Source organism: Plectropomus leopardus, chromosome 3, assembly GCF_026936395.1.
Source record: "Plectropomus leopardus strain MGB_pleo_1.0 chromosome 3, ASM2693639v1, whole genome shotgun sequence".
NCBI lineage: Eukaryota > Metazoa > Chordata > Actinopteri > Perciformes > Serranidae > Plectropomus > Plectropomus leopardus.
In genome coordinates this window covers 14,396,060-14,415,074 of record NC_142178.1, presented here as the reverse complement: position 1 = coordinate 14,415,074, position 19,015 = coordinate 14,396,060, and the positions used below count along the sequence as shown (strand labels likewise).

General features: G+C 38.1%; 2 protein-coding genes and 1 long non-coding RNA gene across 5 annotated transcripts in view; all 3 read right to left on the bottom strand.

Moving 5' to 3' along the window:
* Positions 1 to 9,986, bottom strand: part of LOC121942624 (uncharacterized) — a 96,237-nt gene extending 86,251 nt beyond the window's left edge. The window contains exon 1 of the long non-coding RNA XR_006105815.2: positions 9,546 to 9,986. This is a non-coding gene — a long non-coding RNA (uncharacterized LOC121942624). The remainder of the gene's footprint in view (positions 1 to 9,545) is intronic.
* On the bottom strand, positions 1,492 to 5,684 carry LOC121942623 (ependymin-like). Its single transcript, XM_088075681.1, has 6 exons — positions 5,538 to 5,684; positions 4,820 to 4,854; positions 4,563 to 4,697; positions 3,658 to 3,841; positions 2,511 to 2,598; positions 1,492 to 2,073 (listed from the first exon to the last, which is right to left on the bottom strand). Exons 1-6 carry the CDS (start codon positions 5,611 to 5,613, stop codon positions 1,923 to 1,925), a joined length of 669 nt encoding a protein of 222 aa, XP_087931807.1. The 5' UTR covers positions 5,614 to 5,684; the 3' UTR covers positions 1,492 to 1,922.
* Positions 9,987 to 11,307: 1,321 nt separating the features above from the next.
* pnpla6 (patatin-like phospholipase domain containing 6) overlaps positions 11,308 to 19,015 on the bottom strand; it is a 39,165-nt gene continuing 31,457 nt past the window's right edge. For all 3 annotated transcript variants that reach the window (XM_042484718.2, XM_042484720.2, XM_042484719.2), the window contains 6 exons: positions 16,529 to 16,677; positions 16,206 to 16,358; positions 14,906 to 15,022; positions 14,726 to 14,813; positions 14,271 to 14,416; positions 11,308 to 13,151 (listed from right to left, as the gene is read on the bottom strand). In XM_042484718.2, coding sequence (XP_042340652.1) covers positions 13,077 to 13,151; positions 14,271 to 14,416; positions 14,726 to 14,813; positions 14,906 to 15,022; positions 16,206 to 16,358; positions 16,529 to 16,677 — 728 coding nt within the window. In that variant the 3' untranslated portion in view covers positions 11,308 to 13,076. The remainder of the gene's footprint in view (positions 13,152 to 14,270; positions 14,417 to 14,725; positions 14,814 to 14,905; positions 15,023 to 16,205; positions 16,359 to 16,528; positions 16,678 to 19,015) is intronic.

Below are 19,015 nucleotides of genomic sequence, written 5' to 3'. Positions count from 1 at the left end.
ATGTGTTGCTTTCTGGGTTACACTTTAAGTCAACACTCCTACTTTACTTTTCTAAACAGTATATACTTTTCACTGTAATGTAACTGTAAATAGACAAAAGGGCAAGTGTTAATGTATTTATTCAATAAACAAATACAGCTATAAAGCCTTATCTGAAGCATTCTGTCTGACAGGAGGAGTTACTTTTGTTGACAGTGACATTAATAAACTTGAGTCATAAAGTGTGCTAATCATTTATTGCTTTATCCTGCTTATAAATGCTAAATATGGAGGGGTAAAATATAGTGCTACCACCTACGGGTACACAAGTAACTGATGTAGGTTGATTAACTAATTATTTTCAGTGAACATTCAAATTAAGTAAGGCATTAGGTAGCCTAAATGCATAAATCAGAGCAGGAGCCATTGAGATAAGGGCAGTGCTGCCTCCATCTGCTGTAGAACAGCAAGTACTGCAGTTTTCTACAGGTTTCGATTGCCATTTGTTAAAATCAATTGATATTAACAAACGGCAATCTAAACTCCACAGGACCAGCTCATATGAACTTAAAAATAATATGCTGCTGCCTTTATATCTCATCAGGTTAAATTATTTTGTGAAATAAATGTGAGATAAATGTCATTCTGCTGCGCTGAAAGGTGCAGTATTAGCTCCCATTATCCTGATGGGTAGCCAGATGTTTACACCACTTGACTGGTCTGCTTTGCCAGAGATGGTATTTGGGCTCTCAGTTTCGCTCTTTTACAGAGGGGACGAGGGATGCAGGACAGTGGGGGTTTGGTGCCTAATGCCAAAGTCCAAGGTTCTGTAGAAGAAGCAAAGGTTTACTTTTTGGGAGTCATTACTAACTAATATACAGATGACTTCTTGGGAGGACAGTCTTTCTTTTTTTTATCAATGCAGCAAACCCACTCATCTGACAGCTGTAATATATATATATATATATATATGTGGAATGAAATGTATGAAAGTTTCACTTGAGCTATGAAAAAAAGGATCTTTCCAATGTTTCTAGTGTGTATCCTCTGACTTTACGACTCATAATTCTGGCCTACCATTAGCAAATTTCATATTTATTAGTCCCAACCTTTTAGAATTTTTTTCCCATCTTCCTCTAACAGAAAAAGGCTTCCCTCAAAAACAGATGTACAGTGTTTATTTTGACAACGACCAACTGAAATTTGCTTTTAGGGACAGCAAAAACATTGACATCTTTTGTCAACCAAAAGCAACTCTCATAAACATATACATTTCAAAATAAGTCAGTTCACTTTTTGAAGACATCTACTCGGCCTGAACTTATTGTCATTTGTGTTGGTGACATGATGATTATTGTGCCACAGATATGCTTCATGGCTCAGTGTGGAAAACATGTCTGATATGGACTGAACATTAACATTTCCCCTTCGTCCTTTTGTTCTGCTCTATTTTGTTTTTCCTGTTATTTCTGCTGTCTTGGACACTTATCCAAACTCCAAATAAGTACAGTATTATGCACTGCTTTAAATTGATTTTATTGAAGAGGATGACAAAGACAGAAAACACAGAAGGGATACAGCAACAAAAGTCGTTACTGAAAGGTCTATTTTACTTAGTTCTCTGTTTTTCTCCACTTTTCACTCTGATAGTCTGGATCTGGATCTTCTCATACTGTCTTGCAAGTTCTTTTAACATGCAGTACCAATGGATAACGTGTGGGTTTTACCCTCATGTCGAGACTGTATTAAATGATTCTCACACATACATTCCTGTGACTCGTTGTGTTGTCTGGTAACTCGACAGGTCAAACAAAATTGGAAATCATGTTTCACTCAACAGAATTCCATACTATGATGATTACTGGATCACGTGGTTCAAATTTCGCTCTGCTGTCCTGACAGGAGCAGTATTAGTGATTTTCTTGGTGAAATGCTCCAGATGTTTACTGCTGGTTCTTGGTCTTCTTGGCCAGAGACTGCATGGCAGTAAAGAAAGTATCTGGGGTCTCGGTTTCCTCCAGCTTGGCCTTGGCACAGAAGAAAGGAGGGCTGTAGTCCATGGGGTCTGTGTTGCCCAACACCCAGTTAAAGGTGCTGAAATGTAAACAAAAACATATTTTTTTGAAGAATCGTTACTGACTATTTGACGTTGAGATGGAGCAGGAAAATGACATCATGAATAAGGAACAGAGGACAGCATTTAGCACAGTGTGCCATGTTGCAACACTTGTGTTTTAAACTTTGGTTCTTGGCAGAAAATACTGTACGGTCTTAGATTTGATTCCAAATTTTGGCCAATGATTCCCTAATTCTCACGTTTTAAAAAGTGTTGATATGTGAGAATTGGCTGGTGACACGTGATTGGAGAACTTGTCACCCAGTCAGAAATAATATTTATTAATTTCTTAAAACAGATCCTTTCTGTCTGGCTTCAAAAATCCAAGACTGCGACAGCCGAAATGCCGAACTCGAGGCTTTAAGTGGGAGCCGTCTAAATGCTCTCCTGTGGTTTTGTCCGCTCTGGTTCTCACCTGATCATGGCCCATCCAGTTGATGGAGTGTAGACAGACATGGTCATAGGGATGCAGCCAATCTCAGTGAAGACAAATGAATACATTCCTGATGACATGAAGCATAAGTCACATGTGAGGATCTCACATAGTGCTGCACAAAACATTATATGCTTTTAAATTGTACAAGTAGGAATTTCCTCTTCCGTACTTGCACACGTGCTACACACAAAGAAAATGTTTTGTGGTAATATTTAAACAGTTGGGTCACAGACATTACAAAAAAATGCATGTTTATTTCAAAACAGGTGCGTAGGAGGAGGATTAGTAAGACACAGTTTTGTAGACATCCGCCTGCACAATGTCTAACTTGAAAAAGAAACACCTTTATTGCAATGTCTCATTGACTAGACGTTCAGCAGGCAAACAGAGATTTAGTTACCAACACGACATTTCTTTTGCAGTGTGTGTGAATTTGCTAACTAAAAAACTAACAAAAACATTAGTTTATCCTTGACTGCCAATGGACATTTGTGCCAGATGTACTGAAATTTCCTTCAGACATTCCTGAGGTATCGCATTCACAAGAATGAGACAGATGTGAAGTCAAAGTAGCCCTGACCTTTGACCTCTAAATTAAATCTATTCATCCTTGAGTCAAGGTGGAGGTTTCTGCCAGATGTAATTAAATCCCTTCAAGGCGTTCTTGAGGTAAAGTATTCCTGAGAGTGTGACAAATAGACAACCCAAAAACACAATGCTTCCAGCCACGGCTGTCCCCGCAGTGCTGGTGGTTAATATAATAACTAACTTACAATATAAATAAAGAAAGGAATAAACAATGAAAACAATTTATATCTGAATAAATTATGGTCTTACTGCAAGTGTGTTAGGTAAATACGGCAGCCCAGTGATAAATATGAATTGTTTACCACATTCGGTCGGATACCTGAGATATTGTTTGCATTTAAATTTTTGATCTGTAATCATAGTGCCCTCATCCTGATTTGTGCAGCAAGCTGTCTGCCTGAGTCACAGCCTTTCATCATAGAGTCCACTAGAGTCAGTCCAATCAGTGACATGGTGAATTGTATTAAGAGCTATCATCCCCTCAGGTCTTGCCAAAATAAAAAAAGATTTTTTATTTATAATACAGTGTTTCTCTTACCGTTCTGTGGCAGTGCTCCATACCAGGTGTTGGACAGCACACCCATTCCAAAAGAGGAGGAGGAGCCCATGAAAACCTGACCCATTAGCTGAGCATCAGAGGGAACTTGCATGGGAACGAAGGAAACATTCAGTGGTTTCTTCTTGCAAGAAAATCTGCTCCAGTTGATCTCATAATAGACTTTCTGAAAGGACAAAGAAAAATTATGAATGCTGTCCTTTCCTGAGTCGTCTCTGAAAATTCTGATTGAGGGGAAGCACTAGTTTCTATATATTGTTAAAAATGTGTTAAAGTTTTTTTTATTGTCGATTTCTGTTTTTTTTCCATCGTTGTCATTGTCAGTTGGTAGTAACAAGAAAATTGCTAACAGGAGGCAGCATCACCGCATGTGAGAAAATGCAGAAACTAAAAAATTAGACATTATAACATTGTATGTTTTATACCTAAGCTGGAGATTAGGGGTGTACCATATCATGTAATCCATGATAATACCAGTATCATTTTAATATGATAAAAAAATTCATGTTGTAATAATGGCAATATTTCAACCTACTGACATAATACCATTAGCAGCTACAACAGGCATGGCTATAAGCCAAACTGCTATCGGCTAAAAGCAATATCAGTGGTGTGGAATCACCAGCCTGAGCATCCTGAATATTTAATGAACAGCCCCAGACTTTTGCAACTCAACAGAATCAGGTGAAAGAATATACTGCATTTATTCACTACATCTATTATTTGTCATTGTTAGGAGTAAAATCCATCATTCATGGTCATGGGACACTGACTGTACTGCAAAACAGTGTTTATATATGCTGATGCTGATGCTGGAGAAAAAGGGAATTCAAGGACATCAGTAAAATTCCTAGTTCACAAATTAATCTGCACATTCGGTCACTTACCTCTTTGAAAAGCATCAGCTGATCCATAGAAGAAGTGTGATTGCCAACTAACTCGTAGTTTCTAACTCGCATCCTCTGACCAAAAGCATCGTAGCTTATTGTTCCTGTGGACATGTAGAGTCCACTGTCATCCATCTAGAAAAGGGACAGAGAGCAGGGAGTGAAGGGAAAGACAGAGATCACTTGACACAGGCCCGTCCAAGAGCGATTATACGTGAGGGAGGTTTATATGTGTTGCAGCATATGAGCACACTCACGATGGTGAAGCCGCCACTCATCAGCATTGGAGAAACTGTGGGAGAAAAAATCAAAATGCTGCAGAAATCATTTCTTTTAGTGATATGAAATGAGATAGCACACAGTAGCATGGTGGGTAAATGAACTGATAAAGCATGTCTATAATCTGGCTCTTCTGTATCATTTATTGCTACTATAACTACCACTATTACTGCCACCAATAATAATAATAACAACAGTAACAATAATAATAGGCTGTGACTTGTAGGTAATATTAAGACAGATTAAACAAGAACTTTATCGGCCTAATGTGCATTTGCTGGTGAATAAAACGAACTATTCAAAAACCCATTATACAATAATTAGGTGACCGCGGTTACAGGAAGCAGTAAACTAAATATATTTGATTTGTATCTTCCGAAGCCAACTAAACTCCAAAAATGAAACAAATTCCTCCAAAACATTGGAAAATACAAAACATTAATATCTAGCTGCTGCTCGTGTATCAGTATTGTAAAAGAGGTAAACACCATGTGACAATGACAATAAAACTATCCGTGTATGATTTTCTTGGGGTTTTTTTTTTGGCATTGTCATATAGAAATTGTATCATTTCTATTCTCAGCAACTGCCTAAACTTTCTTCACCTTGCTTTCTTTCGCTTGAAGTCCTGCTTTACAAACTGACATAAAAAATGCCATTTTTTCTGTGGTCATTAACAGGTGTGTCAATACTCACCGCAGGGTTTCGGTTTCTGGGCGGCAGCAGCAACCAGCACCAGGCCAAGGCAGGACAGCACAGTGAGGAAGTTCATGTTGACAAGCTCTAGGAGTCCGACGGGTTAAACCTGCGCGCGCTCTGGTCTCAGTGGACGATGCACACCTCCATATATACATGCTCACAGCTGGCTGTTCTCACGCCACTTGCTTCTCTGTATTTTTTACCAACTGCCCACACGAGGGAAAATATGACCACATAAGTAATAGCCTTCCTTTGTAGACACTGGTGTGAAGCATAACTATTGATAAGATTAGGCAATGCATCACATGCTTGTTTTTATGTTCAAGCAACAAGCTCACTGGACATTTTTATAGTCTGTGTGCTTTTTTAGATGCTGGATCTTATAAATATTTTCTTTAACAATAAAGAAGAATGACTAAATGTAACACTGACTTGACTTTTGGATAAAAGCTATGTAATATTCAATATAAAAGCTTAGTGGTTTTTTTTTTTTTTACAAAACTACAGTATATGCATGTTTGTATAAAATGCCACTTTATTAACATATTTCCTTAATATTAATGATTAAAAAAAAAGAATGAGTTTCCCTATATTCATGTTATAAACAAAAGCAGTTTCTAAACTTTGATTGGTTCTTTGTTTAGCATGCAACAATGACGTCTTTCACTTCTTTAGGGTCTATATCATTAACAGTGTGAGATTCAGAGCCTCATGACTTTAAACCCTCCACTCTGTCGCTCCAGTGGTTGGACTAAATAATCTCACGTCGGACAGAATAAATGCACCTGCTTTTTTTCTGTCAGCCTTGACAGCTGCACTTATCTGAAAAGCCTGTGAATGCTACAGTAGTGTGCTAGTGTTTGTAGTGTGCTTTATCGCTCTTTTCATAACTAAATGCAAACAATCTTCAAATATAGTACAAATAGAGGATTTTGTCAGTAAAAAAGTGGATTTGTTGAACAGCAGTCAGACCTGCCATATGTGTTATATTCATATGTTTCTGTTAAATTTCTGCTACAGTTCTGCTGCAGTGTGTGCAGATTAGCTCTGGTCATGTTACAGTTGTTAAGATGAAGTTCAAATAGAAATGGAGTCATAGTCAGGTGTACTGTCCTTATCTGCAGGTCGGAAAGTCAGTTAGATACAACTGACCTCGACCTCAGTCAAGGTTATACAGTGACAACAAGAGTAATGATGAAGGGTTAAAAGTGTAATCAATATTACATACTAGATAAGTACATCCTTGCGTTACTCAGGAAAGCACAAAAAATGTGATGGAAAGTAATATTTATTCTACCTCAACTTGCTTGAGGTTTTTTTTTTCCGGGGGGGGGGGGGTCTGTTTCATGTCTGTTTCTTCAAATCAACTCATATCATGACAAGCAGCACAAAATAGGACGCAAAATGTTGCTCCAGGCAAGTCAACCATATAAGGACATGCAATACAGGGGCTAAACTCAAAAACACAGTGGTGAAATACAGCTGCCTTCACCAAATCCAACAGCCGCTTCACCAAATGTTAAAACTATAAACCAGCACAAAAATGACAATTACCAACATAAGCTGCCATTTTCTGAACAGACACATTTCAAACTCTAACAAAACGTTAAAGCAAAGTCAACAAACTACAGAAGGAGTTAAGGATCACAAACTGGTTCAGCACTGCTGCAAACAAGAATTTGAAGAATCTTACATGAAACTTACTGAATCCCTTAAAGATCAGCTGTCCAGCCTAGTTTGACTCTGTCATGTTTACTTTAACATGAAATGCACACTAAAAGAGATAATCTTGTTTTAATTTTAGTTGTGCATTTTCCATTTTTAGCTGATGTTTGGTGACTGTGGAGTCCTAGCCGTGCAATTCTTACGGATAAACTTTGACACCACTACTTTGTGATGTCCTAATAAAAATGTATATTCCTATTCCCCTGTACGAATTCAAACCCAAACAGATGACATGCACAGAAAAAAGCCATATTTCCTGTCATAAAACTAGAGATAACTCATCATTCAAATGTGAATTTTAAATTTCAGATTAAATGTTCTAGTTTTTAAGACACTTACATTCTAGATATGCCTCTGTCTTAAGATATGTTATCTCTTCAGTACGACCATCAAATAATTTTCACTGTGTTGATTTGTGCTTTACATAAAAATGCATTTGCAAAAATGTCTTCATGGTGTGTTGTTGGCAACAAGGATTTATTTTTAGCGCTGAGCAAAATAATTTAGCCTAAAGATGCTTCTTTGGAAATGGAACAGGAAGTACACATATGCGGTACACTAAAAAGATATTTGTTAGCTTTTTATGTTTACACAATAATTTCTCAGTAAAATACAAGTTTTTGTCACTTGCAAATTGAAGGTATTGTTGTTAGTTAAAATGAACCCTAGTTTTGAATAGATAATTACAGTTTAGCTGTTTTTGGTGGCAGAGAAAGCTTTATCACCAGCAGATATTTTTTTAAGCGTGGAAAAACAAGAACCTTAGCAGAAAAAAATCTATTGTGCACAATGAACAGCAACATGAAAACATCTTGATGAAAACAACTTCAACAAATAGCTTAATACTTTTTAAGTTTGGACATGACGGAAACTTCCTAATGAGACCATAATGAACTTGAAAAATATACATGACATATCTGTAGTTTAGTTTTAAAGATGCTGGTTGATGTCAACATATATATAGGAGTTATTGTTATTCTGAGTGCTTATCCATTGACCTTGAGTTACAGCATAATTACTGGAATATTTCCATCGTAATTCTGTTAAAACTCTATATTAGGTAAAACAAATAAAAAAATAAAAATAAAATAATAATTATTTAATAATAACTAAATATTTTTTTTAAAAAGCAGTACGTCAGACAGATAAACCTGTTTTACGGTATTATCAATGGCTTAAGCCTGATTTACATAAGCCTATTTACCCATTACAGAAAGATTTCCATATCAGGTCAAAGGAAAGCAGTGTCAGTCAGATAAAGCTGCGTCACACGGATGTTCAGAGGTTAGGTTTCCTCTAATGGAAATAAACACTAATAATGATCAGAAAAGCTGTGAGCTCATTCAGGTGTCGTTATCTAAAGACTGACAGCGGTTTATCAACATTACCTCACAGGTACACAATCAGCAGTGGCTGTGTGTCGGTTTCTTAGTTTGTTGCAGACTGAAACATCTCAACAACTGACAAGGTGTTCAGAAGACGAGTCCTGCTGACCAGTGGTGTAATGCAACAGAGTAATTATACTTAACTACAGTTCATAAGTATTTTTAGGAGTATCTGTACTTCCCTTGAGTTTTTATATTTCTGTCAACTTTTACTTTCACTTAACTACATTTCCTAAATAAAATGTATACTTTTACTCCAGTACATTTCCCCTCAGCACTTTGGTTAGACTACATAGCCTATAAAATAAGGAGGGAACAAATGAAAGGAGCGTGGATAAATGAAGGAATGGGAGAGAAGGAAAGACTGGATTTTGGTCTATACAGTTATTGAAAAAATAAAATTAAAAAAAACACTAGTTTTATTTCAAGTGTAACATTGGCTCAATTTCTAAGGTGATTTATGTGACAAAGAAGTAAACTTCATAATTCTAAGAAATTCTGACCATTTGCTTTTTTATAAACAACATTTACTTTTCAATACTTAAGTACATTTAATATAATAAATTACATTTTGGTGCTTAACTGACCTATGAGACTTTTAAACTGCAGTTAGAGTCAATATAATCATCAAATCGCTGTTTGGCACCGTTTGTCTGCAGGTGCTGCAGCTGACACTCACCTCTAGCTCCACCATCAGGCTCACCTTTGTGGTTTTAGTTTGTCGTGAAATTGGGTACGTTTAGTTTAGTGTCTATTAGCGAGTGTTACCAAGTTAACACGCGCAGCTGAGGTATTAAATACCTTGCCACGGCACGGGTACTACTTAAATCATCAGTTTTAGGGTCCACATTGGCTAAAAGCTGCATGTCAGCTCCAGAAAAGTTGCAGATCTTACCTGAAACACAGGTTAGCTCGGCTAGCTTTCGGTTGCTGCTCCTCTCCGTCACCCGCAGCGTCGCTCCGGTCTTCTTTTGTTGTTCAAAACACCGTGCACTGACCTCTGCTGCTTTCACACAATTTAGACCAATAAATGAGCACGCAGAAACTAAACTTCAACACTCCCTCGATGTACTGTTTATCACGATCTCAGCAGAAAACGTGCGCTCTCTGCAGCATCACGCCGCCGACTGGTTCCTATTTTCTTCTTCTACGCTAACTTTTCTGGCGCCGCCATGACACTGTCACCCGATCAGAAACCTTGCTATTGTTAGCATAGCATGGTTGCATGTTGTATGATTATAAATCTGCAGTACTGTCGTTGTAATTTAGCTAAACTCACCACAGAGCATGACTGTAGATTATTGTTTGGGTGCCTGAACCTATTCGTCAGTGCAGGCACTTATCAGGGCACACTTGTATACACTTTTGGCCCCAGACAGGCATCACAAGTGGCCTCTCATTTACTTGTGGTGCAGTTAGTATTATTCGTCATACTTACTTTTATTTTTATTCTTATTCTTAATCTTCCACTAAAACTTTAAACTGCTACCCGTCCTGACATAAAAAAAAAAAAAAACATGTCCCTCAGGCACAGGTGGGGCATAAACTACCATAGCAAGGGCCACTAACACACAAACACAGAGACATGTTGGTGTGTGTGTGTGTGTGTGTGTGTGTGTGTTCTCCAATACAAAGATGTCACTTAGTAATTAATGGCCCACTTGTGCCTCCCTCCCACACAAGTATTTATGAACGAATATTCGTAAACATCTTTCTCACGCTGCATTGCTGCTGTCAGTATTATGTTTAGCTATCTCTAAACACTGAACAACATTGTACTACTTTTACAAAAATAGTAAATGTGTACATGTACACATGTAGCTAGTGCTATGAATACCTAGTTAGCACCTGGTGCAGGAGGAGGCACCCGCCAAAATTTCCTCTCAAATTTTCTAGTTTTGTTTTATTGTTATTAATTACATAAATGACAAGCAGTAGCTTCCAAAACTGACGTTAATCTTAAATTTTAGCTATAAAACACCTTAACATTGTGTCTTTGTTTAGCAGTGCTCAAAAACCAAAAATGCATCTTTATCGGAAGAAAAAACAACTTCATAATACTCGAAACCAACTTAGTTTTGCCCTTTGAAACCTGATTATATTGGCTTGATTTCTTTCAAACACATGGGAGGCTCACAATGAGTTACATAAAAAACGACCCCAAAATTTGCAAGAAATTAGAAAAAATTAACCAACCATTTCCTGAAAAATTGCCAAAAAAGAAAGGAAACATTAGTAAAAAACAACAAAACAAACAAGGAGATTACCTGAAAATAGTGCTTAAAAATAATAATGATTCTGTAACATAAAATCTTGATTTCTATGAGCCCATGAGAGTTTTGAAAATCGAGTATCTAGTCACGACCCAAATAAGAACAATACAGAAGACTACAACTAACTACAAATATGGTTTGTTTTATTCTTTGATGCTGATGTATAAAACCATTAAGTATCTCTAATAAGACTAACAGCATGTGGTTTCACAGTAAGAGCCAACATGTGGAGTTTCTGGAAAAGCATCATGTGCCTCAAATATTGACTTTGGAGTTGAGAACCAACGTCCCGTCTGCAGGTTTCCAGCTGTGTCAGCTTTGTGACAACATAAACACACAAAGATGACAGACAGAAAGAAAGAAAAACTCAGATGCCACATGAAATACTGCATATTATATTTATTTTCCCAGTATGTATATTAAATTATCGTCTCTGTTTTTTATTCTTCAGATTCCCTTGGCATCTCAAGGTTGGCTATTATTAAACCAAACATCTTCTGAGCAAGGAATACTTCAAATATTTCAGTGCAAAACAGCTAAAGCCAAGTTAATTAAAATAAGACACCGCCCTCCCAACCCTAAATTAAAAAAAAAAAGTTTTTTTAAAAAGCCAGTAGTTAACACATATAAATAAAACAAAATTAATTGTAAAAGAAGAAACTATTTTTTATGCGTAGGTTCCGTTGTTTTGCAGCAAAGCATAAACTTACAAATTTCCACCTCATATACATATATGAATATCAACATTGTGTATATTATAATGGAATCTTGTTACAATCTACAAGAGGTCCATGTAATTACGTGTTAATAGTTACATGAGGTGAATTCTGCCTATTTGAAGTAAAGGAGTACTAAGGGTTTCTGTACATTATTTGACAATAATTTGTTGGCAAGGTTTTGAAATTTCTGTACAGTCTCAGACATCAACAACTTATTGTCCATTATACACAGGAACCTCGAGTACTGAATGTGTGACCTTTTTCAAGCAGAAGCGGGCACACATTGGTTTGTTGTGTAGTGTCTCTCTTCTCTACAGTCACTGTGAGTGGATCCAACAGTGGTTGAAAAGGCAACGTCTTTATCTGGCATCAGTTCAAACAAAACACCTAGTCTCAAGCACGCAAACACAAAGTCATCCACTCAGTGAAATCATTTCATTCATTCGTGGTTTTCATGACATATTTTGCACCATCATCTGTTCAGTTCACCTACAGCGCACCAAGCTTCCTCTACTCTACTCTGAGTGAATTGTAAATAAATTAAATTAAAACTTTACACACTGGTCCATCTTTTTTTTTTCTTGCATCCACACACTTAATGTCACAACTCTCTTTAAATGTCTCCTGGTTTTACTCATCCTTGTTCTGCTTTCTAACACTGGTCCAACTCTGTTCAGTCAACATAAAGTCTACTTTGGCGCCTACACTGACATCTATTCCTCCTACAGATTCCCTTTGCTGACTCTCTACTTGACATCTAACACTAAACTTACATAACTCTTGCTATCTAGAGCTCTAGTATGTGTAATTCTTACTCTCCTTCTGTGTCCTGCTACTATTTCAACAAATCACAGCAGTCAACATATACACACGCATCCCATCAAGCGCACACATGAAATTAAAGAACCATGTAATACGTTAATGGAGTGCAATGAAGATGTACGGGCATACGTAAAGATTGAGAGACACAGACGGGGGTCCTTCTGGCTATCTGAAACTGAGGAACAGGAGAGTGAATTGAAAGTTTTAGGCGTCCCTCTTTTGTTGTGTTGGTTACTGTGGGAGTCCCTGTTTTGGCAGGTTTGGGAGTTGGCAGGCAGGGATTCTGGCAATAGCTCAGTTTGGTGTGAAAGTGATGAGAGAATCTGCTGAGTGGGAATGGGTCCTATTCGAGAACGTACATATTCATTTTTGATGGTGGTGTCAAACGTGAAGAGCGTGAGAGTGAGGAAGGAAGTCACTTGATGCAAAGAAGGTTCGACAGTTTCGAGCATGAACAGCAATTTCCTGCAGGAAAACAGTTTTCCAGAAGAGTTTCAGAAGTTGCAGGGGCTGTGTGTGGCCTCGTCCCAAGTCTTTAGCTGTGACAGTTTTTGGACCCGTATTTTGGCCCTTGTTCTCGCGTCTCTCCCTCTATTCCTCCGTGGCCCTCTGTCAGCAGTCAGAGACTTCGGAGGTGTTGGAGTCACTGGTGAGTTTCCTGCGTTGTCGCACAGATTTCTCCTCATCCTGCAGAAAAAGAGTGAGAGAAAGGAGAGTTGTTTTCACCTCTTCAATAAAGCTGGAATCTAAAGGTTTCACTAATGTCAACTACCCTACAGTGCCAAAATGTCATCTCTGCACTGGGGTTTAATCCTGGGAAATGGGATTCCTAGGAATACACATCCAAACTATTTCCCATTTCCTGGAAATATAGTTGCGGGAAAATAGGAAAAACTAGCTACATTCCAGGCGTAAGCTAAATAAGCTAATGAGTACAAAACATACGTATGTATACTTTTTATGCAATTCTTGGGATCAACAGCATCACTTCAACTCAGGATATCCAGACCTCTGAATCCAGCCACTCCATCAAGTCTGAGTTGACTAATTTGTCTGCCATCAAACTATTGGTTGATATAAAAAAACAACCAATGATTACAGTGGGGGGACTAACAATTAGCCAATCAGCGCCACAGGCGGGACGAACGCTCATGTCAAGCTGTTGTCAAGCGCTGCACCCAAACCAGTGAGCAGTAAGATCAACAATGGTAAGCATTAAAGACAAGAGAGACACGGAAATCGAGGCTGTTCTAAATCAACATGTCTTATCAATATTGCAGCATTGTAATTTGTCTCCCCTTTGCTCAGCTTCACTCTCAAAACCCCAGGCAAAACAAGTATGTTGGCATGACTACGTATCAGTGTGGACTTAAAACGCGGTTAAATTGAGGCGGATATGTGTATCTCTAGTGATTGTTGAGGAAAAATTAAACTCTCCCCTAGGGAAACCAGTTAAAGTGGAAAAAATAATACTGTCTGAAGCTGGAGATGGAGGCAAATTAGTTGACAATTCTGTCTGCTATCAGGCAAAGGATATCTTCCAATACAGATTTTTTTAAATAGATCTGATAACAGTGCTCTCCATTTCCCCAGAATTAAAACCCTGTAAATATCACTGGAAGAAAGTCTTTGGAAAAATTTCCATGTCAGGAAAAATGAGGCCAGGGATCACTGTGGCACTATAAACAAGTCTGTGGCCCACCATGACTCAGTGAAGGTAACTGATAGGAGAAACACTGACGTTGAAGAAGGAACTGTATTTAACATGGATCAGTAACACCACATTTTCCATTTACGTATGCTTACAGTCTGAAAGACTCCATTCTGGACCCACTCTCCGGGGGACTGGTCCTCAGGGTCCTCTGCCTCTTCCTCCTCTTCCTCCCCCTCCTCCTCTCTCACAGTGTCCATCCCATCTTCCTCGTATTCTGTCAGACAGTCTGACTCCTCCGCTGAATGGTAAGATATAGAGGAGATATTACAGAGATAATTTATTGTGTGACTGACCCAAGAGGTTTAGATAGAACCCATAAAATATCAGGGACCTCTCCTATTGTATTTCAATAAAAAAGACAGGTCGAAGCTGCAAGTTCTTATTTATGACACTGATTAAATCAGACATGATCTTGAGGGGAAGCTGTACATCTATAGAAGGAGACTGCTGCAACAAGGACTTTTAGCATGACACGTGCAGGCCGTGTAAAAATGACTTTAATCACAGGAATTATTCATAGTTAAAAATAATGAAGTGATCTTTTTACCTTCTGCAGATACGTAGCTTTGCACCGGCTCTATCCTGGATACAATCTCTGCAAGGTCAGTAAAGTCTGCTCCCGTACACGTGCAGGACTACGGGACAAGGAATTGTTATTATATACTGATGTAATAACTTTTAATAATGACATTTCACATCATTTGTGGTGTGTCTGCTTTTCTCTCACGTCAGTTCTCTTGCTGTCGTTGTAGTCGGCTGAGCGGTGGTCCCTTAGCATGTTCTCGATGATGTCACCTCGGGCCCAGCCAGTAAATAGCAACTTGCCGTGCTGGTAGCCAACATCCTGAAGTAGTCAAAAACAGAGATACAAGGTACCTTTAATAAAGCGAATAGACACTTTCAGGAAATATGTAACTCTGGACAGATTATGATGTATTTTTAGTTTATTTGGTAACACGGCATCCTTGTTAAAATGTACAGCTTGTGGCATTTTAACATTTCCAGTATGAACCATCCATACTTCAAGAGGACAGACATTTCCAAAACTGTATCTCAGATGTGCTGCTGAGGTGGATTTTGTGAATATCAGATGGATTATTCTATGAAGATAAAAAAGGAAGAGCCACAGGTGAAGGTGGATAAATTGATGCATATTTCCTGACACTGACCTTTTCCCCCCAAAATAAGCATGTATATGCAGGTTTTTAAACTCAAACTCTCAAAAAACCTGCTAAAAAATAGGAGATAAAATCCTTTTCCATTGCCAAAGCCATGCACGTGTCAAGTTTGACATTGCAAATGCGCCAGAAAACAGGTTAGTAAAGAGTAGAAAGCAGCATGGACGCCAGTGACAATTTTATGGTAGGTATACAATTTTTTACATCTGTCACTTATGCTGACTTTTAAACTTGGTGCTGACTAGTTTTGAATAATGTTTGAGCACTCCTTGGACGGAGATGGATACAGTTTTTGGTGGCACGTCTTTTTATCGTACCACAAAAGGGGTAAAAAGTAGCTAGTCCATCCAGATGTCATGTTTCTATCACTGCTGAACAAAACCAGAGACAATAAAAAGTCATGACTACTGCAGAAATATTTGTCCTGATAATGCCAATTTTAACCATTCCCATTTAAGACAAAAAAAATGATTTAAGTGGTTGGTGGTTTTTTAGTCTGGTGGGAAGGGGCTTTATTGTTCTTATCAGGCAGTCACACTTTAAACAGGACTTTTTAGTTTCTTCAGGAACCGATGAGACAAGACTTTATGATCCAGATTCAAGTAACCCATCTATGAGTTTGAAATAGAGATTGGTCGACTACCCTGCCTTTTCTTGCTGAAGCCCCCAGCATCAGCAATCTTGATGCGTCAATGCAGTGGCCTCATTGACATGAATGAAGGGCTGCGTCTTTTTAAACTGTGACCTCATTGGCTTGCAGCAATCAAATTAAGGCATCATAATTAAGTTGTAATGTTTGTAAATGCTGGATAGTCACCCTCCATATCAAACATGTGTGAAGTAACTCACATAGATCTCGTCAAACTTGCCGAAGTCCATGGTCTTAAAACGGTCAATGGGTGGTCTGATGTACTCGCAGTAGGCACTCTTCTTTACCACCTCTAACTGTCGCACACAGGACACATAGGCCAACCGAGACTGGATCTCTGCCATGTCAGGGACCTGTGGAAGAGGATGGTGTAAAAATGCTTCCAGAAATTGCCACTAACACCAACAGACATAATCCTCGATCTGCAGAGTCAGCAACGCTACATATCGATTTAAACTCCATATTTTAACACGCTGAGTCACCAATAGTTAGCAGTGCCTTGCGCTGCCAACCTGTACTGTACCTTTACTTTCTCTGCCCAGGGATTGATCCGTTTCCACAGCAACCACCAGCCAGACAGGCAGTCGCCATAGTTACAGAGGTCGGTTTCATCTTGGCTTCCCACGTCGATGGCAATGACTGTTCTGGCACCCATGTTCCTCGCAATGTCCGCTGTTGGACACGTAACGCACACACATGCACACAGACGCACAAACACAGCACGACAAAATCCAGCAGCAGAGATGGTAAGACAATAGATCCTGTTATTAAGCTTGTTTCTGGATATAATGTTTAAACCATCACTTTAGGAGCCACAATGCTCAGACCTACACCACAGAAATATCCATTTTTCTAAGTTGTCAGACACACTCCAGAGGTTTTATGGCCAATTAGTGACTTCAATTTCTTTTTTTTTTTATGTATAATTTCCCAGCCAACCAACACAAGGCTGGAGGTCATGACCTTTCTCATTGACTTGCTAGTGTTAAAAAGAGCTTTGGGGCAATGAGCATTTTTGTGGTGTTAAGCCTATTCAAAGACAGAAAAACAGGAAGACATCGCACAGCCCAACACACTGATCCAGAGAGCCAAGAACAACTATAAATGCAGCTGATCGCACACAGACGCTTCAGGGAGAAGGCCAAAATGTTGATTTCACAAGGCTCCCTTCAGATGGATCAATCTTTGGGCCCCAAGAGCACCATATTTCACAAACCTCAAGAACGAGAACTGCTTGGGACATAATGAGACATGACCCTTATACCAAGTAAAGCATTACAGTAGCTCAGTCCAGAGCTTTGTGGAATATGGTTAGTTCATGAGTACATTCTTGATCATCACTACACAGAAACAGACTTGGGAAAGTTTTCATCTGCGCACCACAATGACAGCTAAAAACAGTTTATGTCTAACTTCTGTAAACATTACAGGACAGTGACCATTTGGTCTGGTGCATTTTTGAAATGCTTTTCGGGTAATGAGGATGTAAAGTATTAAATGGTCCGCAGACAAAAACATCTCCTCCCCTCTTTCTAAACAGACTAATTTCTCCTCTGGTTGAAATGGAATCAAATACAGATTTTTAAATGAAGCTTCAGTATAATGAACAAAAAATGTAGAGCTGGGCAATATGGTTGAAATCATTATCCAACATTAAGGATATTTTCCAAAATCAGTAATTTCTTAAAATGTACACAAATGTATGCATAATCCCACAGTAAATAATCAAGCTACACTTTAAAGCATTATTGTCTTTGACTGACTATATTCAAATACACAAATATTGCAGTTATTGCCCTTGTTCTGAAAAAGACAATATTTCTACTGAGTCTTTTACATGGCTCACGAATGTCCTTTATGCCCTGACATGTTGTGTAATGCATCAAAATATGGAAAAATTTAAACAGCTGTCGCCTGTGCCAGGATTTTTTCAAAGACTTGTTTGAGCAGATCCTTGAAAAGGTCGGCTTACAATATTTGACAGTGTCCAAAAACCTGCTGATATCCAAGTCTTCCAATGCTTAAAAGTAGCTGTGAACCAGAAACGTGGGCTTTGGTTTTGGGAATGCACCTCTACCATAGTCTTACAAACAGTTGGCGAGTTAGTTGGTGTAAAAGGTATCCATGATAATGCGAAGAGTAAACAAGTCTGATTGTGCTGTATACATGTCCAAAGAATGCTATTACAACCAGAATAAATTCAGCATATCCCAAATGTTTTAATAAGAAAATGCAACATTCAAAATAACGCCTAAGTCGGAAAATAGAAATGGAATATACTGTTGACATGACCAATATCAAATTTAGAATACTGTCATATTTGGAATATTAGTGTTTATGTAAACATACCCAAAGTTGCTCTATATACATGTAAATCCAAATTTCTATTACTAATTTTGTTAGATTTAACTTTAAAATTTGCTTGGAGGCATTAATTTGGACAACAGAGTGAGAGCATGATATTATCATAACATCACAGTTTGATTCTGCTGATAGTCAATAAACAATAATACTGAATAATTGCCCAGCTCTACATAAAGTGCTAATTTTGATATGAGGGGGACCAAATTGTTATCACAAAGCAGACTGGTGTCTTTTGGGCATTAAAAAAAAGTAAAATCACACTATGTATGTATGTAATGTTAAATATACTTTTTTCAAACTTGATTTTAGCCGTAACCCCTCCTCCCATTTTTAATTCGACACCTTTCTGACACCAGGCTGTTTGACAAATACCACATTCCTCCTCTTTCTTAAGTGAAACCTTGATACCTGTGAATCCACTCCCAACATAACTCAAAGTGCTGACTTTTCCCTATTTAGTAATACAAACTATTTTTAGGTCTGATCAAAATTGTTTCCTCACTAAGCTCACTCAATTTTTATCTTCATTTTTAAATATGGTTGATTAAGACTAAATTTGTCTGATGGTTTGAATTGGCTCAATATTCAAACAGGGAAAACTCAGCACACTCCTCGACTACCATCTGACCTCCATCCATTAGAATTA

Excerpts from the sequence above, each read along its gene's own strand:
- LOC121942623 (XM_088075681.1), bottom strand. The coding sequence starts at position 5,613 with ATGAACTTCCTCACTGTGCTGTCCTGCCTTGGCCTGGTGCTGGTTGCT. Across the intron at positions 4,855-5,537 it reads CCAGAAACCGAAACCCTGCG|TTTCTCCAATGCTGATGAGT; the intron begins GTGAGTATTGAC and ends TTTCTCCCACAG. Across the intron at positions 2,599-3,657 it reads TGGAGCACTGCCACAGAACG|GAATGTATTCATTTGTCTTC; the intron begins GTAAGAGAAACA and ends TCATGTCATCAG.